This window comes from Morus notabilis, unplaced genomic scaffold, assembly GCF_000414095.1.
Source record: "Morus notabilis unplaced genomic scaffold, ASM41409v2 Scaffold848, whole genome shotgun sequence".
NCBI lineage: Eukaryota > Viridiplantae > Streptophyta > Magnoliopsida > Rosales > Moraceae > Morus > Morus notabilis.
Window position 1 is genome coordinate 505,590 of NW_010367943.1, and position 21,643 is coordinate 527,232.

At 35.8% G+C, this 21,643-nt stretch overlaps 5 protein-coding genes across 8 annotated transcripts; 3 read left to right on the top strand and 2 right to left on the bottom strand.

Annotated features, from left to right (window-relative positions):
• Positions 1-2,222: 2,222 nt before the first annotated feature.
• Positions 2,223-3,938, top strand: LOC21402810 (tRNA (guanine-N(7)-)-methyltransferase). 2 transcript variants are annotated; one of them, XM_010113852.2, is made up of 2 exons: positions 2,223-2,294; positions 2,896-3,938. In XM_010113852.2, the coding sequence occupies exon 2, from the start codon at positions 2,925-2,927 to the stop codon at positions 3,681-3,683; it is 759 nt and encodes a 252-aa protein (XP_010112154.1). In that variant the 5' UTR covers positions 2,223-2,294; positions 2,896-2,924; the 3' UTR covers positions 3,684-3,938. The 2 variants fall into 2 exon arrangements, with proteins under 2 accessions (XP_010112154.1, XP_024031681.1); XM_024175913.1 differs by having other exon boundaries at positions 2,251-2,294; positions 2,881-3,938.
• Positions 3,939-5,243: 1,305 nt separating this feature from the next.
• Positions 5,244-7,051, top strand: LOC21402811. The gene is made up of 2 exons (XM_010113853.2): positions 5,244-5,474; positions 6,178-7,051. The coding sequence occupies exons 1-2, from the start codon at positions 5,291-5,293 to the stop codon at positions 6,855-6,857; spliced, it is 864 nt and encodes a 287-aa protein (XP_010112155.1). The 5' UTR covers positions 5,244-5,290; the 3' UTR covers positions 6,858-7,051.
• Positions 7,052-7,859: 808 nt separating this feature from the next.
• Positions 7,860-9,977, bottom strand: LOC21402812 (pentatricopeptide repeat-containing protein At2g20540). Its single transcript, XM_010113854.2, has one exon. It carries the CDS (start codon positions 9,841-9,843, stop codon positions 8,194-8,196), a length of 1,650 nt encoding a protein of 549 aa, XP_010112156.1. The 5' UTR covers positions 9,844-9,977; the 3' UTR covers positions 7,860-8,193.
• Positions 9,978-11,662: 1,685 nt separating this feature from the next.
• Positions 11,663-13,835, top strand: LOC21402814 (putative pentatricopeptide repeat-containing protein At3g15130). Its single transcript, XM_010113856.2, has one exon. It carries the CDS (start codon positions 11,702-11,704, stop codon positions 13,757-13,759), a length of 2,058 nt encoding a protein of 685 aa, XP_010112158.1. The 5' UTR covers positions 11,663-11,701; the 3' UTR covers positions 13,760-13,835.
• An 883-nt stretch (positions 13,836-14,718) lies between these two features.
• On the bottom strand, positions 14,719-19,117 carry LOC21402815 (serine/threonine-protein kinase AFC3). 3 transcript variants are annotated; one of them, XM_024175877.1, is made up of 12 exons: positions 18,728-19,117; positions 18,527-18,647; positions 17,441-17,467; positions 17,201-17,354; positions 17,066-17,114; positions 16,506-16,620; positions 16,254-16,345; positions 15,999-16,146; positions 15,544-15,608; positions 15,364-15,461; positions 15,144-15,249; positions 14,719-15,010 (listed from the first exon to the last, which is right to left on the bottom strand). In XM_024175877.1, the coding sequence occupies exons 1-12, from the start codon at positions 18,815-18,817 to the stop codon at positions 14,873-14,875; spliced, it is 1,203 nt and encodes a 400-aa protein (XP_024031645.1). In that variant the 5' UTR covers positions 18,818-19,117; the 3' UTR covers positions 14,719-14,872. The 3 variants fall into 3 exon arrangements, with proteins under 3 accessions (XP_024031645.1, XP_024031644.1, XP_024031646.1); XM_024175876.1 differs by having other exon boundaries at positions 15,105-15,249; XM_024175878.1 differs by lacking the exon at positions 15,144-15,249 and having other exon boundaries at positions 14,900-15,010.
• Positions 19,118-21,643: the final 2,526 nt, after the last annotated feature.

A 21,643-nucleotide genomic window follows, 5' to 3' on the forward strand; every position in this document is an offset into this window, starting at 1 on the left:
GATATATAAACCTTTGGTACATATTAACAGAAACTCTATAAGTAACTTTTAATATATATATATATATATATATAATTGATTCATTGTCACTAAAATAATAAGCTTTTTATATAGATAGATAGCTAGACACCTTTTATACACATGATCAAGTTTTAAGTAGATTAATTGGCGGGCTTTAATTTATCAAATATGGCAGGATGTACAATTTGAAAATCAAAGATTTTTTATCAATGAAATTTGGTGAGTCCAAAATTTACTACAAAACCTAAAATCTAAAATTGCCTCTAGTCAAGTAAACAAAATAGTTACCAATTAAGTAAGTAAATAACTGAGTAATTATATTTATCGATTCTCTTACTTAGTAAATATATATTTTTATATATCGAGTATTTATCGATTTAATTACGAGAGTGGACTTGTGGTTTTCTCAATTTGTGTTTTTATTCTTTATGATTTTGGTTTTTCGAACACTTCAAATAAAAATTTTAAATGTTCCAATGAGAAACCCAGAGGAAGCACAAACTCAACCGGGCAGTACTCAAGGACATCGGTTACCGAAATTTGCTATATCATGTTCAAGTTGGACGGTAAAAGATACTTGTAGTATTTGGAAAGTGGCCACAAATTATATCATAGTAGGAGGGAAAATCCAGAGGTATATATACTTCTAGAAATGGAGCATAAAGATTATTTCCTTCTAATTAAAACGCTTTAAGATTTCTCCCTCACTTTCTCCTTTTAATATTAACTTAAGAGGGATAAAATTCTAGGAAAAGCATAAAACTAAAAGAAAAAACTAGCTAAATGGAGTTTTTTTACCACCTCTTTTCATAAATGATCAAACTTTTTTAATTTTACAAAAATGATAGTTTTGTTTATAAAAGTTAATCAGTGATTGACCCCACAGTCAATTAATTATTGACCTCAGTTAATCAGTTATCAATGGTCAATCAATGATTAACCGTTTCATTATTAGAAAATGATAGTTTTGTTTATAAAAGTTAATCAGTGATTGACCCCACAGTCAATTAATTATTGACCACAGTTAATCAGTTATCAATGGTCAATCAATGATTAACCGTTTCATTATTAATTTATCAATAATTTATCATTAATAAACCTGCAATTTGTTTATTGAAATTGATTAATTATTAATTAATTTTTGTTAATTTTTAAGTAATATGTTAATTTGTAATGAAGAATTATCGAGTTAATCAATGATAAATTAAAGTCAATCATAAGCCGTTAAGTAAATCAATGACTGAACGTTATTAAGTAAATCAGTGATTGACTACAAAGTCAATTAATTATAGACCGTTAAGTCAATCAGTGATTGACTATTAAATTAATCAAAATGTCATTTTTGTAATTTTATAAAACCTCGGTCATTTATAAAAAAAAAAATCATTCACAAATATATTGTTATATTTGTAATTTTATGTAGTAATTATTACGATATTTTTTTTCAGAATTTATATTAAAAAATTACACAATAATTATTGTTATAATTATAATTTATTATTTGTCATGTATTTTAAATTCATGTTATATTTTCAATGCGATTAAAAGCTAAGTAATTTTTTATGAAAATATTTAACTTATTTTAAAATATTTATGGTACAATAGCATATATATATATTATATACGATAAATGATAAATTTAAAAAGCATATGTACGATAAATTTAAATTTATTTTACAAATAAATCATTTACCTTAAATAGGATACTTATTAAAACATACTGTTTACAGCAAGTTTTTAGAAAACTGGCTGTTTGCTATAATTTATGTGTAAAATTATGCATCATTACCCACCCCAAAAAAAAAAAATAAAGCTTAGGTCCCGTTTATTTTATCGATTCGAGTTTAAAATTTGAGTTTTATTACAGTAAAAAGCTCTCAAAAATAGTCACATCTAACTTTTTTACTACAGTAAAAAACTCTCACATAAAATCACATCTCAACTCAAATTACAAACTCGAATCAGTAAAATGAACGGCCTTTAATCTCTCTCTCTTTTCTCTCTTTTAAGAAGAAAGTCGGCAAAAAGTTCGGCCCAGCAAAAATTAAAATGAACGGCCTTTAATCTCTCTCTCTCTTTCTCTCTTTTAAGAAGAAAGTCGGCAAAAAGTTCGGCCCAGCAAAAATTGAGCCCAAGCCCAAATCCCTCCCATTCAGCCATGATACAACATTATTAGTTTTCAGTTGCTTTGTTCTGTTCCCTCCTAAACCTTTTTTTCTGTGTCGCAGCTGATCTGCGTTTCGGTTCTCAAAAGATTTCCCAATCTCCACCAGGTACTTTCATATGAATACGATTCTTCTTAAGCGCTTTTCTTTTTCCCTTATCTCTTCTTTGAAGTCTTTTGACACTGTTTTTTATTGCTAATTGCGATTTTTTTATTCTGTTTTCTTAGAAAGATATTTGCTGATTTTTTTTTTAATTAACTAGTCACGTAAAAATCATCTAAAAGGTGGAAATTTTCTTATCAATTTAATTATCGGTTGATGCTGGTATTTGTTAAGTCGTGGGCATTCCATGCTCACCAATTGTTTGTATTAATTCCTCTGAGAAAGAAACATAAAAACATTGACAAAAATTGATGCATATATTATCACCCATTGGCACTACTTAGTCAATTCAAATTTCCCACCAAGAATTTCTGTCTCAAATCACATTAGACCGTTCAAATTTGATGCATTTGTAATGGTATTTCATTTACAATCCTTTGTGCTTCTCTAATCTTTGAAGTTGTGGCAACTGGCATCCTTGTTAACTTACCTTTTGATCCTTTGTGTAAGAATCAATTTAACATGAATAAGTTTCTTATGTAGTTTTCACATTATTTGCGATGCACTCTTGAGTTATTAACTCTTAACGTAGTCACAACTTTTGCAGTTATTAAGAAAAGAGAGAGAGAGAGAGTTATGTTGGAGAATGAGGCAAACCCGACTCTTAGCAAGTCAACTGGTCTGCCCCGAAAGCGTTTCTACCGAGCTAGAGCACACAGCAACCCTCTCAGTGACTCCCACTTTCCCATACCAATCTCCCCCCATCATGTGGACTATTCTCTTCACTATCCACAATTCTTTCCGTCGCCGGATCAAACTGATAGCTCCAAGAAGATCCAATTTGCAGATATCGGTTGTGGATTCGGGGGGCTTCTAATCAGTCTTGCCACCCTTTTCCCCGAAACTCTGATGATAGGAATGGAGCTTAGGGATAAAGTTACAGAGTACGTCAAAGAAAGGATTCTAGCTTTAAGGACTGCAAATCCAGGTCAATACCAAAATGTATCGGTGGTTCGGACAAATTCAATGAAGTACATTCCGAATTACTTCGAGAAAGGACAGCTTTCAAAGATGTTTTTCTTGTTCCCGGATCCTCACTTCAAGGAGAAGAATCACCGCCGTCGGGTGATCAGTCGTTTCTTGCTGGATGAGTATGCTTATGTTCTACAAGTTGGTGCGGTTATATACACTATAACGGATGTTGAAGAACTTGGAGAGTGGATGAAGACTTGTTTAAAGGAGCACCCCATGTTTGAAGCCCTCACATCCCAAGAGCTCGAAGCGGATCCAGTTGTCAAGCTCTTGAGTTCGGCGACCGAGGAAGGACAGAAAGTTGCTAGAAATGGAGGACAGACTTTCCGAGCAGTCTACAGGCGTATTGCTCCATCCTTATGATGCAACAATACTTTCGCTGCTGTCCTTTTGAATTTTTGATGATTAGCTTAGTACTTTTAGTGCATTGGTATTGAATATTTTCTAATTGACTTAAGATTTTGCTAAATTATCTTACATCTCAATCGTCGGGTTAAGATCTCGGGCAAAACAACTGAAATTTCGTAGTTCTATTGGTTATTGTGACATTGAAGTTTTTCTTTGCTGAGTTGTTAAGAGTGCAATTGGCATAATGGCATTGTACTTTAGTTATGGGCATTATGTTTCTCCTGCTTATCTTCAGCAAGTTGTGGTGCGTTATTGTTGCAATATTTTTAAGTATTTAATTTCCGATACTCATATTATTATTGTTATTGTTCTTATTGAAGTGAATCATATTGTACCTTAGCAGAATTTTCAGAGAACTTTGTAAAATAATAATAATAATAATAATAAAAGGACTATTAAATTGTTCGTTCCAAATTGTTGATAAATTTAGCATCCTTCAAATAACCTGGTGTTTATGCACAAACCTAGAAAGAAATTGATGGGACTAGGTTGTGATTGTCATAGTTTTTAATATATCCAAATACCTACATACTACAAACTACAAAGTTGCCATAAACTACTCCTTTATCCTTCCATCCGATTGTTATAATTACCCAGGGAAAAAGGTACAACTTTCTTCTTTATACTCTCTTACTAAACTACGCATAGTCCTTTTTTTCCATCTATTTTAACGATGAATCATGATTGGTGGAAAGACTAATTTGGAATAATTTCATAAATTAATAACTTTTTTTCCGTCGTAAAATAGGGTCGTTAGTTCCTCACTGACGCTCCCATCCGCCTATAGCAGGAATCAACTAATTCTACAGGTGCAATGGTAAATGATCTAAATCTATTCTTCATTCGTTCACAACTTAAGTTTTACCCATTCATACTGCCCTTTATACCCACTCATAAGTGAGCGTTACCACTTTTAAGTTGAAACTCTTTTTGTGAGGACATGAGGACTTAAACCTGACTGTGAATAAAGGATATTAGGCCCCATTTTTTTCGATGATTCGAGTTTAGAATTTGAGTTTTTTTACAATAAAAAACTCTAAAAAATAATCACATCTAACTTTTTTACTACAGTAAAAAATTCTCACACAATATCACATCTCAACTCAAATTAAAAACTTGAATTAACTAATTCCATACTACCGCCACCGATGGTTAAACCAATAACTTGTTATAAGATGTTTCGAACATTTTGGATTAAAATGGAACTTGTCCCACAGTTGGAGGACCATTTTATTAAAAGAAAAGTAGACAAATACAAGTCTTGATTTTTATCATTTATTTTTATTAATACCTTTTTAATTAAATAATTAATGATAAAAATTTAGACCCGTAAGTTCAACAATTTTATCTTTTATTAACTCCAAATAAAACGACAGTAAAATACGAAACGACATCGAAAGGATATGAACAAGATTTTTTTTTTTTTTTTTTTTTTTTTTTTTTTTGCTGGGAATGAACAAGAGATTTTGTACACCCATATTTAAATGTTTATAGCAACTTCCGAAAATATGAGCAGAGAGAGAAATTGGACAATAACAGTTCAATCAATCAGTACGGAGGCTATGGCGACGAACAGCAGAGAAGCTCGGAGGAAGAAGATCATGGAGAGAAGCTCCGACCGCCTTGCCCTCATCACCAGTCGCATCCAAACCCTCCCATCTTCTTCTTCTTCTTCTTCTTCTCCATCGCCATCAGCAGATCTCCAGCCCTTTGACTCCCAATCGAATCTCTCCTACGCAACCAACGGTACTCTCTCTCTCTCTCTCACTCACTCATAGTCCACATTCCATGGTGAAATTTTCTGTAATTTTGTAATTGAATTCGTCATTGGAATCTTTGTGTTTGTTTAGATGAAAATTTGATTTTGTGAGGGTTTGTTGGTATGCTTTACTTACATTCTTGAATAAAACTGTTATGTTGGGGTTGAATTGAGATAGAGCGTTTATTCAGGGATGAATTTTATTCAATTAATTGGTAGCCAGAAATTTTGGCTCAGACGCCAAATTCTGCTGTGTGGAGACTGAGAATTTACTTAACCTTTGCTCAAATGAAGTTTGCACTTTGGACCTTGTTAGAAATCTGATAGGAATTGGTCGATATGTGTACCAATCTTAATATGTGTTTTGAGTCGTGATACAGTATATTATTGAATTTACTGAGTTATTGGGTTCTTTGACAAGCATCATGCGATCTTAATCAGTAAAATTTGGTTGAACTTGAACTTGCTTTATAAGTTCTTCCTTTTCCAAGCTGAAATTCACCTTAACCGTGTCATAATTCCATAGATTTTGATAGATTGTGTCATTTTTTGTAACCGTGGAGATTCTTCCCTTGATTTGGTTGAAATCGGTTTCACTTCCCTTAAAACTTTGACCTCTGTGTTACTGTGAAAAAAAAAAATGGAGACTAGAAATTTATGCTGTTTTTCATTGCTCCTAATGTTCTGCAGTTTCCTCTGATGGAGAGGATAAGACATCTAGCTCTTTGCTGCCAGAAGACAATCACAGCACCAATGCTGGCCAGACTAAGGCTGATTTTGGTGGAAGCACTCCCATACCATCCTTAAGCAAATCTGAGACTAATCCTGAGGCCATACAAAGTCCTGCTTCGGAAAGCGGCGTATTGAGATCAGATTTGTTCTCATCAACAGATCGAAGTACATATGTTTCTAATTTGGCTACAGAAAGACATGTGCAACCCCAGGCGGAGAAGCGTAACTTTTTCAGTCCAAGTCAAATAAGTTCTGCCTTTGCAGCTACGGAGACTACTCGCCTTTGTTGTTCTGTAGCAGTAGCGCTCCTAGTCGTTTTATCATATCTAGGATTTCCTATACTAAGCATAAAGATCATAAGCAGCAGTTTGAGCTTCAGGCCTCTCTATCTAGTTTTGCTAACAAATGTAACAGTCGTCATCGCACAACTTCTTGGTAAACAGAGAAGTTTGGGAAGGGCTGATAGAGGAGGAAATACAACACCAGCAGCCGGCGGAAATGATTGGACTGAACAACTAGGCAAGACTTTAGAGATAGGTTTGCTGATTCAGAGGGTAGCTGATGCTGTGTTCATGGATTGTGCTGTTTATGCGGTAATTGTTGTGTGTGGCCTCTCTTTCACTCAGAAATTCCGCTAGGAAAATCTTTGTTTGGAATTTTTAAATTAAGTCGATTCATTCTTCTACTATTGGCTGTTGAGGAACATTGTAATCTTGTGCGGAAAAAATTATGAGGTTATGACAACACTTTCAAGTCGTATTACTTTGCTGATTATTGTGATTGGAGTTTTGTTTCCTTGAACTTTGACACTGTAGATATTGGTTTGCAATTGGCATGTAATCCAAGCATTCAGGTTGACAATCTATTTACTCAATTCCAGTTTTTTTGCAAATAATTTATGAAACGAACACAGATTTATAATTACCATAGGAAGGTAGGAGAGGCAGGGGCAGCCTCGAGAGCTGCGGGTCCTTGCCACTGCATGAGTGGTAGCTCCCGCTCAAAAACTCGCCCAACATGAATCTACAAGACTAACACACGCAGTATGAAGGTTTTCTTTTGCATGAGTCATGAGTCCCTCCTTCCTTCCCTCTTCCCTTCATCTCCTTCCACGCTTTCCACTCTTTTTATGACACAACAACCTGACTTGTTGAGATTTGCCGAATCCACATTTGGATACATAGTATACAGCTTAAATGAATCTGTCTTTATTATGCTGTATCTGGTGTTAGAATGATGTTGTGACATTAAGAAATAAGAGAACATGTAAATTGAATTAACACTGCTCAGCAAAAACTATAAAGGGCCGTTTAGAAGATATACTTAGACCATGATTCTTGATTATGATATTTGAAATTCAAATTTTTTGTGAGAGAAAAATACTGTAGCATAATATGATTTGAATTTGAGTATATGAAACAAACGGGCCTAAATCAAAAAAGTAGTGTTTAGAGACTAGGATCACCAAAACAAAGGTAAACTGAGAAAATGTTAATAAAACATTCCAAATATTCATCCTGAAGAGACGAATCATTCATTAGTTGTATTCATGTGTGTAAGAGGGAGTTGAAATATGTCCAAACAAACAGGCAACATTCAAAATTGATAACGAAAGAAAGAATTTACAAAAATGGTTAGTATTCTATAAGGATTAGTAGAGTCTATGAAGCTTTGCTTCTTGCAGTCTGCTGATGATACGTCCAAATATATTCTGTGCGTGTACATATAATAACAATAATCCCATACATTACCGATCATCCACCAAATCGAGTGCCTCTTTGAACTTTCACAATCTCATGAGTAGCTGAGGAGCCATTAGAGGGAGCCATTTGCGGTTCGGGCAAAGACTGATTTGAGCTTCTGAAGAAGTTTCTTGATTTTTAACAAGAACCCATCTTTCTGCCCAAAATGGTATTGTTATTTTAACAGTTAAAACATTCTGTGGTCGCACTCATAAATTGCTTCTAACGTCTGTTAGCTTGAGGGTATGCTTTCACTACAATCCTCTGATGCGATTCCTATCATGTCCTTGTTAGTAACGTTTTGATGGGAAACAAGCAGCTCTAGCATTGAGAAAAGATCTTTGGAACATGGTTTCGTATCATCACCTGATACAAACTCTTCAACCACATTATTAACTTCGATCAAACTGCACCCTGGGGTTTTCTTCATGCTCTTGCTTCTTATGAGTTTCCTGATCTTTGACACCCCCTCCCACATCCCAACTTCCGCGTAAACATTGGAAAGCAACACATAGTTCCCTATATCATCTGGTTCAATCTCTAAAAGGTGTTCCATGGCAACGATAGCAATTTCAACATTGCAATGAATCCTGCAGGAATTCAACAAAGAACCCCAAATCTTTGAATCGGGTTTCATGGGCATTTTCTTTACTATCTCAAGAGCCTGATCAAGGCGTCCCGAGCGTCCAAGAAGATCAACCAAACAACCATAGTGTTCAACTTCAGGCTCCAAATGATAATCCTTTCTCATGGAATCAAAGTACTTAAGTCCTTCATTCCAAAAACCGGCATGTATGCAGGCTGATAGAAGACCAAGAAATGTAATCCCATTAGGTTCAATTCGTGTTCTCTGCATGTCTCGAAAGAGTTCAATTGCCTCATGAGCTTTACCATGATTCGCCAGCCCCCCAATCATTGTACTCCAAGAAACAACATCCCTCTCCATCATCTTCTCGAACAACTGCAACGCTGGATCAATACAACCGCATTTTGCATACATTTCAATCAGAGCATTACAAACCCCAGTTGACCTCGACAAGCCATTCTTATCTGAGTAAATATGAATCCACTTCCCAATCTCAAGAACTCCGAGCTGCGCACACGCCGGCAACACCGATATAACACTGACCTCATCGGGCTCAATATCCAACATTTGCATTTCCCGGAAAATCTCCAGCGCCTCAGAATAGCATCCTATCCCGACGTACCCAGAAATCAGCACTGTCCAAGAGACAATACTCTTATCAGGCATTTCCTCAAACAATTCTCTGGCCTTCCTCATCTGTCCTAATCTAGCATACCCCGAAAGCAAACCATTCCAAGAGACTAAATCTCTCTCACGCATTTCCTCAAACAACTTATGCGCATATTCCAAACTACCACATTTCATGTACATATCCATAAGTGCATTATCAGTAATGGAATGAGACTTCGTCCCAAACTTCCACACATGGGCATGAACTTGCCTGCCCAGAGAAACACAAAGAAGCCCAGCACAAGATTTCACCACAAACGGGAACGTAAACTTGTTGGGCAACATGGGATTCTTCTCATCTTCCGAAATTTGGCTCACCATTTGCTTATAGAGAATCAAAGCTAGAGAATATCTACTATTATTAGCGTAGGCTTTGATGATTGCGTTGTACAAAAAAACGTTTCCTTGGACCACTTGTTGGAAGAGCAAACTAGCGTACTCAACTTGCCCGGTCTTGTCGCAGACATCGACCATTTTGGTGACCAAGAAGTTGCTCTGCGACAGGGAAAACTTGACGATGAGGGCGTGGATTTTCTTCAACGTTTTTAAGTGGGTGCAGTTTCTGAAAGTGGGCAAGAAGAGATTCTCCAATTCTCTTATGGTTGAAGCCAAGATTAACGTTAGCATTGGTGCTTGGGGAAGAGAATATTGAGGAGGGAATTATCAATTTCCTCGTTTTTCATTTAAAACGAACGTTAACAAAAAAATAAGGATGTTCAAGAACAACACTACACAATAGAGCACTTGAGTTTGTGTCTTGGGAATAGTGGTGAATGAATGCAGAAGAACAGAACAGACGTTGGATTAAGACATTACTGCTTTGAGGACTCCTGTTTTGTACTTTGTAGAGTTCCAAATCAGTTGACAAGGAGAATCAAAACGTGCGCATTTGGAGAAGGACGGAAACGACAAGCTAATGGAGAAAACGACAATAAGAGTACGGAAACGATGATGAATGAGAAGGACATGAATGATGAAAACTAAACGAGTAAATCAATAAAACGGCATCAAAGGGAATGAAGAAACAACAAGGGCAATCAATAAAACGACAACAAATTGGAGAATAACGACAAGAAAGAAACAACAAAAAGTGAATAAACATAGAAAATTGTAAGGAAACGGACGACTACAAGAAAACGACACCAAATAGGAACGACAAACAATATAACAGCACGAAAAACCGAAACGACAGAAGCACCTAAAGTTTTATTACACGACTGTAGAAAATGAAATGGCCGAAACACATAAAAAAATTAAAAAAAAAAGACCAAAACACATTTAAAAAGGAGAGAGAGAGAGAGTCAGAAGGAGACGAAAAGGAAAGCACACCAAAATAAAGAAAAGGAAACAATATACAAAACCACCAAAAAAATAAAGGCTTTTTTTAATCTGACACCGTAACTTTATGAATTTAACAAATAGGTTTTTCAACTTTTAATTTTAGCAATTCCTTTAAAAGTTAAAATTCGTTGTAATATTAGTTAAATTAATAACAAAGTTAAATATTCAAATATTCACACATTTAATGAGGCTAATTTTATTCTTTTTACATTAAATTGATTCTCATACATCATTGAGTGGAAATTTTTGAAATTAAAGAATCCTAATTTTTCCTCAAAACGGTTAAATTCTAATTTTATAAAATAAAAAAAAATCACTCACTGGCCTCATTAAACGTTTACGTAGAAAAAATCGCTCGAATTTTTAACTTCATTTTTAATTTGACTAATATTATAATAAATTTTAAAGTTTAAAGAATGAATTGTTAATATTAAAAGTTGAGAGATCAATTTGCTAAATGCGTAAAAATGAGGGCGTTTTCGTAAAAACAAGCCAAAAATAAAAACGACAGTTAACATAACAAAACAGTGGTTCAAAACTAGAACAGCTCATTAAATGTTTACGTAGAAAAAATCGCTCGAATTTTTAACTTCATTTTTAATTTGATTAATATTATAATAAATTTTAAAGTTTAAGAATGAATTGTTAATATTAAAAGTTGAGAGATCAATTTGCTAAACGCGTAAAAATGAGGGCGTTTTCGTAAAAACAAGCCAAAAATAAAAACGACAGTTAACATAACAAAACAGTGGTTCAAAACTAGAACAGACGCAGAAAGAACCCTCAAACCCCAGGCATTTTCCTTTTGCAGCGTATTTTTCTTTGATTATTTTTTAAATGAGTTTTTTTTTTTTTTTTTTTTTTTTTTAAAATGGAAGAGAAAAATATGGCAGTTAGTTTTAAACAAAAAATGCTCAGTAAAATAAATAGAAGGGCATTTTGGGGTGTCAAAAAATACAATTTAAAAAAAATACCATATATATGATATTTGAAAAAGTAAGCCACATTTTAATTCAACTCTTAAAAAAGGGTCACATATTGTAATTTTTACAGAGTTAATCATGTCCATGCGACAATTTAATTCACTCGAGATGTGAATCTCCACTTCTTAAGTGATTATGCTTTGTTGTGGGATCTCTTTGAGATGCACCAGAGGCAGATATTGGCCAATCTCCTCAGGAGCTGCTCAAAGAACTTGACACTCGATAAGGGATTAAAGTCTCATGGAGCAGTTTTAAGAATGGGATTTGCGTGTGATTTGATGTTGAACAATGATCTTATAAATATGTATGGCAAATGCGGTAAAATAGGCTCCGCATATGATGTGTTTGAAAAAATGCCTGAGAGAAACGTGGTTTCTTGGACGGCCCTGATGTGTGCCTACTTGCAGAATGGGAATGCCCAAAAATGCTTATCTGTTTTTTGCCAAATGGGTGCTTCGGATTCTAAGCCAAATGAGTTTACTTTCTCCACAAGTCTCAAGGCATCTGGGGCTCTTGGTATTGTTGAGTATGGGATGCAGATTCATGGCCTATGTGCTAAATCTGGTTTTGAAACGGTCATTGTGGTCGGAAATTCTATTGTTGACATGTATGCTAAATGCGGGAGGATCGCAGAAGCAACACTGATGTTTGAGGCGATGGCTGTTAAGAATCTTATTACGTGGAATACGATGATTGCGGGATACACGGTTGAAGAAAATGGAAAAAGAGCTTTGCTCTTGTTTCGTGAAATGCAAGAACAAGGGGAGGTCCCCGATGAATTCACGTTTACGAGTGCTCTAAAGGCCTGCTCTGGTCTTGGGGCCGTTCAGCAAGGAAGCCAAATGCATGCTTTCATAATCACAAGGGGCTTCACATATGATGCCCAGACCATGGTTGCAGGTGCTCTTGTTGATCTGTATGTCAAATGTAGACGCTTATTTGAGGCTCGGAGAGTGTTTGAGCAAATCAAGCAGAAGAATATAATATCTTGGAGTTCACTGATTCTTGGTTTTGCTCAAGAAGGCGATTTAGAGGAGGCCATGAACTTGTTCAAGCGGCTAAGAGTAAACGCACGCCATAAATTAGATGGGTTTGTTCTCTCAAGCCTGATTGGCGTGTTTGCCGATTTTGCACTCGTCGGTCAAGGTAAGCAAATACATGCTCTCTCCACCAAAATCCCGTCTGGTTTAGATATATCAGTAGCCAATTCAATCTTGGATATGTATCTCAAGTGTGGAGATCCAGATGAATCGGAAAGACTATTCAATGAAATGCCGGCCAAAAATGTTATTTCTTGGACAGTCATGATCACGGGCTACGGGAAGCATGGTTTGGGAGGAGAAGCTGTACGCCTTTTTAACAAAATGAGATCAGACAATATAGAACCTGATAGTGTGGCTTACTTGGCCGTGCTGTCAGCCTGTAGCCACTCTAGACTAATCAAAGAAGGCCAGGAAATATTTTCAAGATTGTGCAATGACCGCCGACTTAAACCAAAGGTAGAGCATTATGCGTGTATGGTAGATCTCCTTGGCCGTGCTGGACGACTAGAAGAAGCAAAGAATCTTATCATGAACATGCCACTAAAACCAAACATCGAGATATGGCAAACATTGTTGAGTGCCTGCAGAATACATGGAGGCATAGAATTAGCGCGAGAGGTGGGAGAGATAATTCTGAGATTGGATGGGGATAACACTGTCAACTATGTGCTGTTGTCGAACATCTTTGCCGATGCAGGGAACTGGAAAGAGGGTGAGAGATTAAGAAAACTGGTGAAGATTAAGGGGTTAAAGAAAGAGGCGGGTCGTAGTTGGGTAGAAGTTGACAAAGAAGTCCACTTTTTCTACAATGGAGACGATTCTCACCCACTCACAGAGAAAATTCATGAAGTCCTCAAGGAAATGGAGAAAAGGATGAAAGCGGAGATGGGTTATGTCCCTGGACTACGGTTTGCATTGCATGATGTGGAAGATGAGTCGAAGGCGGAGAGCTTGAGAGTTCACAGCGAGAAGCTGGCAATCGGATTAGCACTGGTTCATGGTAGGCTTGAGGAGAAGAAAATAATTCGTATTTTCAAGAACTTGAGAGTATGTGGGGATTGTCATTTGTTCATTAAGGGCTTGTCTAAGGTTTTGAAGGTGGTGTTCTTGGTTAGAGATGCAAACAGGTTTCACAAATTCGAAGATGGATTGTGCTCCTGTGGAGACTTTTGGTGATTCCAAACGTTTTGTTCCTTTCCTTTGTATGCACAGCCTTTGTACTAAGAAAGCACTCAATCAAATGATAAGTAGTTGAAGCTACCAATCTCTCTGGAACTGAGCAAAGCCAATCTGAGTCTGCCAATCTCATCCAAAAAAAAAAACAAGCATGTGCACAAGTAACCCTTATTAGACTACTTTTCTAATGAATGTCCCAAGATTTCTAAAATTAAGTGAATGGCCATTGTTCCTAAAAGAGTTTTTAGTAAGACGCACTTAAAATAAAAACCAGTGGATTATATTAGCAAAAATTAAAAGACTAAAAAGAAAAAAGAAACTAAACCAGTAGTTTCACTTACGAAAGCAAGTCTTCTATCAGTTTTTGCTTTAGTTATTAATTATTAAAAGAATATGACCTCGTTCGCTTCGCAGATTTAAATTTTCAATTCGAACTGAGATGTAATATTTTCTGAGAGTTTTTAACTTTAATAGAAAAAATTAAATGTAATATTTTCTGATAGCTTTTAACTGTAAAAATCTAAAACAAAAAACTCGAATCAGTGAAATAAATGAAACCTATAATAATTCGTAGCTTGACGTTGAGGCCTTCATCAACATTTCCTCCTCTCCCCCCTCTCGTGGAGAAGGAAAGGTGACATTTGGATGCAATTGTTGAAATATTTTTAAAAAGGCCATTCTCCAAATTTTAAAAACCTTGGGTCATTAGTTAAAGTGGGTGGCTCAAATCGGCCAACCACACTAATATCCCAAAAAAAAAAAAAATGGCCTAACCGTATTCGAAGAGGGAATAATCATAGTGAATTCACATTTGTTCTGATGATATAAATGGAAAAGGCGCTTTCTGTTAATTCGTGTGTACACCGGTGCAATGGCAATGAAACTTGCTGAAAATTTTTCTGATTTTGCTTTTAAAAAAAATAAAAAATAAAAAAAGAATTGATACAGACAAGACAACATTTCATAGACAGCATTTCACATAGATGGCAAGCTTAATTCATTTCTCTCTCCCCCCTCTCTCTCTCTCTCTCCTCCTGGAGCATCCACATTAGGTGGGTACTATAAGTTAAGCTTTCAAAGTGGATCAAAGTAGACAAGTGGACTGCTCCCTGCTCAGGTTGGAATCCTAAAGAAGGGATGATCAAGAGCTTGCCGAGCAGTGAGACGTTCAGATGGATCATACTTCAACAATCCATGCAACAAATCAGCAAGGGAGGATCTTGAAGAGTCTACGTGACGGGATACCAAATCCTGCATTAAACCATAATGGCATTATATGAATCTTGAAACTCTATGAATCATGAAACTCTCCAGCATTACCATATAAACAATGTACTAAACTGACCCTCCCAAAAAAAAAAGGGCAGAACTTGAAATGCAAAACCTTTAAACAATCTAGTTTTTTCACGGCTCTAATACTCTCCCTAGAAACTGCTCCTTCAGGCCAATTTAGTCGTGCACCTCGCTTGAAATATTTTTCTGCACCTCGACTGTGCAAAGAACCCAAAGAAGGCGGCAATGGGTGTAAGTACTTAAATTTGCACAAATAAACATTAAGCAGGTAAAAAAGCAAAGTGAATGAAGCAACAAATTTCACCACGCACTTGGCCCTTTGAACCATATGCTCTGGTAGAGGTCCTAAAACCCTCTCCATCATTGCCAAATGCTCCAAATTTTCATGTGTCTGAAACAATGCTTCACCCTGGAGAAAACACGATGCCACGTCAAGATTTTCTGACTAGATGATTCACATTCCAACAAAGCTAAAGAAATTTCGGACTAACCGAGCAAAGTTCAACAAGTATGCAACCTATGCTCCACATATCACACGGATAAGACCATCCTAGACCTACATAATTAGCAGACAGACAATTAAGTAAAGAAAAAGAATTACGGAACATCCTTCTGTGAGCAAGCAATAGAAGAGATGTTCTAGCCCTAAAAGAACACACACAGAGCAATAGAAGAGACACATACAAAGACAGCATGTAAAACACAACAGGTTATATTATAACTTTGACCATCTAATCAAAATTGTTGACAAGATCAAACAATGAAGAAGAAACTGTCTGCAAGCGCTGCAAATAAAGAAACAAGTGCGCACAACGTCGACCACTACAAAGTCTTGCTGCTCTCAGACACCAGCCCGTCCTTTTTCTGGTTGGAGTTGGAACAAAATAAAAATAAAGCAAATAAACAGCAGGAGCACATTTTCACTTTCCAGCACCAAATCAGTTACCTAGAATGACCTCAGGGGCTCTGTAATGCCGTGTAGAAACAATTGAGCTATGATTCTGGTTATCAAAAGCTGTACTACCAAAATCAATCAGCTTAATGGCACTAGACTTGGGCAAGAACCTGTATTGCATTTCTTCTGTAGAAACCCTCTGTACCATTTTCAAGAATTTTTTATATATTATAACCAGGAGCTTTTTTTCTTAATGAATACCTGAGTATAAAAATGGCGTGTTTCTACTTGTAAAAAGCTAAGTACCTTATATCCAGGAAGCTTTACATATTCAGAAGACACAAGAAGTATATTTTCTGGCTTCAAATCAGTGTGAATTAAGCGTAAGTCATGCATATCTGTCCGATATGATAAACAAAGAAACCGAGTCAAACAAAAAGTAACAAGGTTGGCAAGTTGGTTATGAACGCCCCTGAATACACAAAACAGTCCAAGAAACAGATTGGTGGGGAAAGTGAAAAAGAGAACTAGAACAAGAACAATGAACAATGAACAGACATGCTACTGATTCCAAAAGCTGTCGTCCAAATTCCCGAACAAGATCCAGAGGGAATGGTTGGTACTTATTTCTCTTTAGAAAATCAAATAAACTTGGTCCAAGCTTCTCAAATACCTGATAAAAGCATTAAAATGCATCCAAAGGAAGGTTTTTGTTTAGTTCCCAGTTCTATCAATAAAGCACGTCAAGAAACTATTATCACAGACAAACTACCCGGCTACGATATAGATCAAATACACAGCAGAACAAATTATCTAAACTTGTTGAGCTAAGCATGCAAGATCAGGCAGAGACAGCTACTGATGTGATAACAAACAACAAATTACCAAATTTGAAAAATTGGATTTATTTAGTTATTATTCAGGAACATCAGGAAAGCTAATTCAACAGCAATGTAAGGCAGCAATGAAGCCACTCTTTTCAACATAGATAAGCAATAGCAACCTATTAGAATGAAATTCATACTCTCAAAATCTCGACTTTCCAACCAGATGAAGGGATGCAATAAGACAATAAGATGAATAAAAGTTACAATCATAACTTAAATTGGCATACTTACTATACATATGTGATTTCGGTAATCAAACCAATTTCGTATTTGCACGCAGCTGCACAAAGAAAGCAGTGAAATTTAAGATGCCAGCACATGATCGACCAACAATCCTATCAGCTGAGACAGGGAAACATAATGTACCCTGAGCTGCCTTTGTCCTGCTTAGCAAGAAGTTGAAGTACATCAACCTCTATCATTGCCGCATCTCGATATTTTCTAATGCTTCGAACGACCTTGATTGCCACGTACTGCTTTGTTTGACGGTCCCAACATTCCAAAACTCGACCAAATGTGCCTACAGCACTAGCAACATGCTGAATGACAGAAGCAGAACGACAAAAACATAAAATCTTGTAGACAGCAGGACACTTGACAGCTAACCTTCACCCATTTTGCTGAGTATTTTGTCTGCCAAAATTACATGTAAAATAAAAATGTTCCCAGTCAAATACAGAAAATCTTGAGACAAAAAAAAATGACTAAAACATAATTATATAGAACTACGACCACTAATAAATGCACCACCAATTTTCAACGAGCTACAACTTAAATAATGATAACGCGATGCAGATTCTGATTGACACGCGAATGAATTAATGGTCATCAGAATGATAAAATTGCCACCCAGAAAGAGTATGCTAAAAAGAGAGCATATAGAGAATAAAAAGATTAACGCATATATGTATAATTAGCAACGGAAAAAGTAAAATGCTCCCATCTAGTAATTGAATTAGTATGGAGATAGACCAGCAGCCAAAAACAAAGAAGTAGGAGCACAATTTGGTCATCCAACATGATGTCCGTCAAAGCTAATTAATTACGAAATCCACGAAATAATGGAAAATGCTCCCGTCTAGTGATCGGGAGATAGACCAGCGTCCAAGAACAAAAAAGTGGGAACACATTTTGGTCATCGGACATGATATCCGTCAAAGCTGATTAATTAAGCAGTACATCACTGATTAGATCTGAAAATCCATGAAACAGTGGAAAATGCTCTTAAGCAGTACATCACAGATTAGATCTGGAAATCCATGAAACAGTGGAAAATGCTCTTAAGCCGTACATCACCGATTCGATCTGAAAATCCATGAAACAGTGGAAAATGCTCCCATCTAGTAATCGAATTAGTACAGAGATAGACCGGCGGCCAAGAACAAAGAAGTGGGAGCATAATTCATTCATCCAACAAGATATCCAAAAAAGCTAATTAAATAAGCAGTATATCATCGATTAGAGTTGAAAATCCAGGAAATAATGGAAAATGTGATAGAACGGCAGCCAAGAACAAAGAAGTGGGAACGCAATTTGATCATCCGATACGATATCCGTCAAATCCAATTAGTTAAGCAGTATATCAGCGATTATATTTGATAATCCAGAAAACAATTGAATCAATGACTTGAATTCCTGAAAAGAAATCAAATGAAGAGCAAGAAAGAAAGAAAATTGAACAGAAAAACTCACATCTCGGAGTGAGATTCTCGCCGAGATTGAAGACGTAATGGCCTTCGCGATCATCGTCCCGTTTCGGAGGGGATGCATGCCTTCCCGAGCCTTCATTACTCGGCACCAGAGCAGATTGCGCCTACAAAAGCACCAATATTTAAACCTCAACCAATTCAACAAACACAAAAAACCCTAACCGAAATCGGAGACCGGACCAACCTCCGGTTTAGACGGCCCTATGTCCCAGGCCGACCGAGGCCTTTTCCTGGTCCGCCCGTGCTCCTTCTCCGCTCGCTCAAGTCCGACCATTTCCGCAATCGGAGCTTATTTCTATGCGAATACAAGTATGTATGTATGTGTGTTTGTATCTGCACCAACAAAATCTGACAATCCGACAAAAGTTAGGGTTTCCAAGGCCTGAATTTCATACGAATCTGACCAACGAATTCATCTGCTTAGAAGAATAATCTCGTCGAACACTCCAAGAAGAGAAAGTCGACGAGAAAGATGATGAGGATTTGGATCGTCCCTAATAACGCAGTTTGTACGGTGGAGTTCCAGATTAGGGTTCTTTTTTTTTTCTTCTTTTACTAAATATTTATAGAGAAGTTTGCGGGTTTTTGCGCGAACCCACCAATCGTGTATTTCATGCTCGGTTCCGTTTTACGAAATCGAGATAAGATTTTTTTATAAATAATCATATTTAATTTTTTTATTATAATAAAAAAATTATATAAAATTACATTTTAATTTATATTAAAAACTCAAAACAGTAAATTAAATGAATTTAACGACATTTAAGTCTAATTTATTTTATTGATTCAAATTTAAAATTCGAGTTTTGTTACAATAAAAAATTTTAAAAAATTGTCTCGTCTAATTTTTTATTATAATAAAAAATTTTCATATAAAATCATATCTTAACTCAAATAAAAAAATTTAAATTAACACTTCTAATGGAAAAATTATGGTGATAACTGCATAAGTTAGAATTCAAAATTGCATGTTCAATTACAATAATAATGAGTGAGATTAATTAATGTTGTCATATACAAATTTGAAGTAATACTAGAAACACGTACTGGTGCATTTTTCCTTTTTTTTTTTTTTTGCTGAATAAAAATATATTTATTTATGAAACAAGCTCACTGAGCAACTTAGTAGTGACATAAGGGCCTACCATCCCCGTAGCAACAAATCCACTGAAATTAGCCTCAAAGCCCATCTAACGAAAGAGTCTGTAACCCCATTACAATTCCTATCTATCCATGCAAAAGATCCCACGTTCACATTTTTAAATAGTTCAACACAAACCAGAAAATGGGGAGTACATTACCACTGAGGGCACTGTAGGCCTTGAGATAAAGCGGACACTAACTCCAGACAATTACTTTCACAATCTATAGTTGCAGCACCTCTAACATGAGCAACTTGAAAGGCTCGAATACAGGCTACAACTTCAGCGTAAAAAGGAGACCTAGCTTGCTCAATACCAGTCCAGACAACAATCGGTTCTCCACGATGATTCCTAACACTGAGGCTAGACCTGCAACACTGTTGGGTAAGTTATTATTTTATGTTGTTGGGCGAGGGTTACTTTATGACTCATTAAGAGTTTATAAATAAGTGCTTTGTATAAGGCTTTGTGTGCTAAGAGAAAAATGTAGAGAAAGAGTGTCGCTTTTTGAGAAAAAAAGTGAGAAGAGATAGGCAAAGAGTGTAAGGGGTTTTGGATAGAGAGAGAAAATGATAAAGTTTATTGAGTGTGTAATTTTGAAACTGTTAATGAATTTTTTTCCCTCTTTCATGGACGTAGAAAATTTTTCTGAACCACTTAAATCTTTATTTTCTCTGTTTTCTGCTAGTTTTGTTTCAGTTTATTTTTCTGTTGTGTAGGTGTAGGAGTGTTTTTTCCTAACAACTGGTATCATAGCTATGGTGAAGATTAAAAAAAAGTCAAGATGATGCCCGGGATAAAGTTTGAGCAGATTGAGCGATTTGACAGAAAAAGTAATTTCAGCATTGGGCAGAGTACGGTGAAAAATGTTCTGATTCAGCAAGGATTACTGAAAGTGCTGCAAGATAAGAAATCAAAAAATATGAAAGATGAAGATTGGGAAGAACTAAAAGCGAGAGCTGTAAACACTTTTCATTTAAGTTTTGCTTATGAACTGAAATATTACGAATGAAACATCTCTTTCTGAGTTATGGAAAAAATTAAAAAAAAAATTATATGTCTAAATCCCTAATAAATAGACTGTATTTAAAGAAGCAATTGTATGAGTTGAAAATAGATGAAGAAAAGTGATGTTAGGAACCATATAAATAATTTTAATAAGTACATGACTCAATTGTTAAGTGTAGAGGTCAAAATGGATAAGGAAGATAAAACAGTAATTTTGTTGGCCTCTCTACCAAAATCATATGAGACTTTGGTGATTACACTGTTAGTTGGAAAGACGACGTTAATTGTGGATGAGGTGTCAACTGCTCTGTTAGAGACTGCAAATATGAAGAAGCCAAGTAGTACATCTTATACTAAATAAGTTTTAGTGGCACAGTCAAATTCGAATGGGGGAGATGTTATGATAAGAGAGATGATTGTTCCCAATCCCATCCAAGGAAGAATATTGAGTGCTATTATTGTCATAAGAATGTGCATATTAGGAGAAACTGTGAAGAACTAACGAATCATCTAGAAGAAAGAAGAAAGCAAGAAACCCAAGAAAATTTAGATTCTCCAAATGTTGTTGGCGATAAGTATGACAGTGAAGATGATGTGTATTCTGTTATTACTAATGAAAATATTTCTGACTCTTGGATCTTAGATTTTGGATGCTCGTTTCATATGTGTCCATATAAAAAGTAGTTTGATTCCTATAAGCTCTGTGATGATAGTACTTTATTGATGGCTAATGATTCTATTGCTAAAGCTGTTAGAATATGTACGGTAAAGGTGAATATGTTTGATGGAGTTGTGAGGACATTGACAAATGTTAGGCATGTTCCTCAACTAAGGAGAAGTTTGATTTCTTTAGGGGCTTTAGACACATTGGGTTGTGAGTACTATGCGAAGGGCAATTCTATGCAAGTCAAGAGAGGTGATTTAGTAGCCATGAAGGGTGAAAAATTGAA

Bases quoted from the DNA above. Each gene is read 5' to 3' on its own strand.
- LOC21402810 (XM_010113852.2), top strand. From the start codon at position 2,925: ATGTTGGAGAATGAGGCAAACCCGACTCTTAGCAAGTCAACTGGTCTG.
- LOC21402811 (XM_010113853.2), top strand. From the start codon at position 5,291: ATGGCGACGAACAGCAGAGAAGCTCGGAGGAAGAAGATCATGGAGAGA. The intron at 5,475-6,177 runs GTACTCTCTCTC...AATGTTCTGCAG, and splicing joins TCTCTCCTACGCAACCAACG to TTTCCTCTGATGGAGAGGAT.
- LOC21402812 (XM_010113854.2), bottom strand. From the start codon at position 9,843: ATGCTAACGTTAATCTTGGCTTCAACCATAAGAGAATTGGAGAATCTC.
- LOC21402814 (XM_010113856.2), top strand. From the start codon at position 11,702: ATGCACCAGAGGCAGATATTGGCCAATCTCCTCAGGAGCTGCTCAAAG.
- LOC21402815 (XM_024175876.1), bottom strand. From the start codon at position 18,817: ATGGTCGGACTTGAGCGAGCGGAGAAGGAGCACGGGCGGACCAGGAAA. The intron at 17,355-17,440 runs GTTAGCTGTCAA...CTAGTGCTGTAG, and splicing joins ACTCAGCAAAATGGGTGAAG to GCACATTTGGTCGAGTTTTG. The intron at 16,346-16,505 runs GTCTGTTCATTG...CATATCGGACAG, and splicing joins GCTTTTGGAATCAGTAGCAT to ATATGCATGACTTACGCTTA.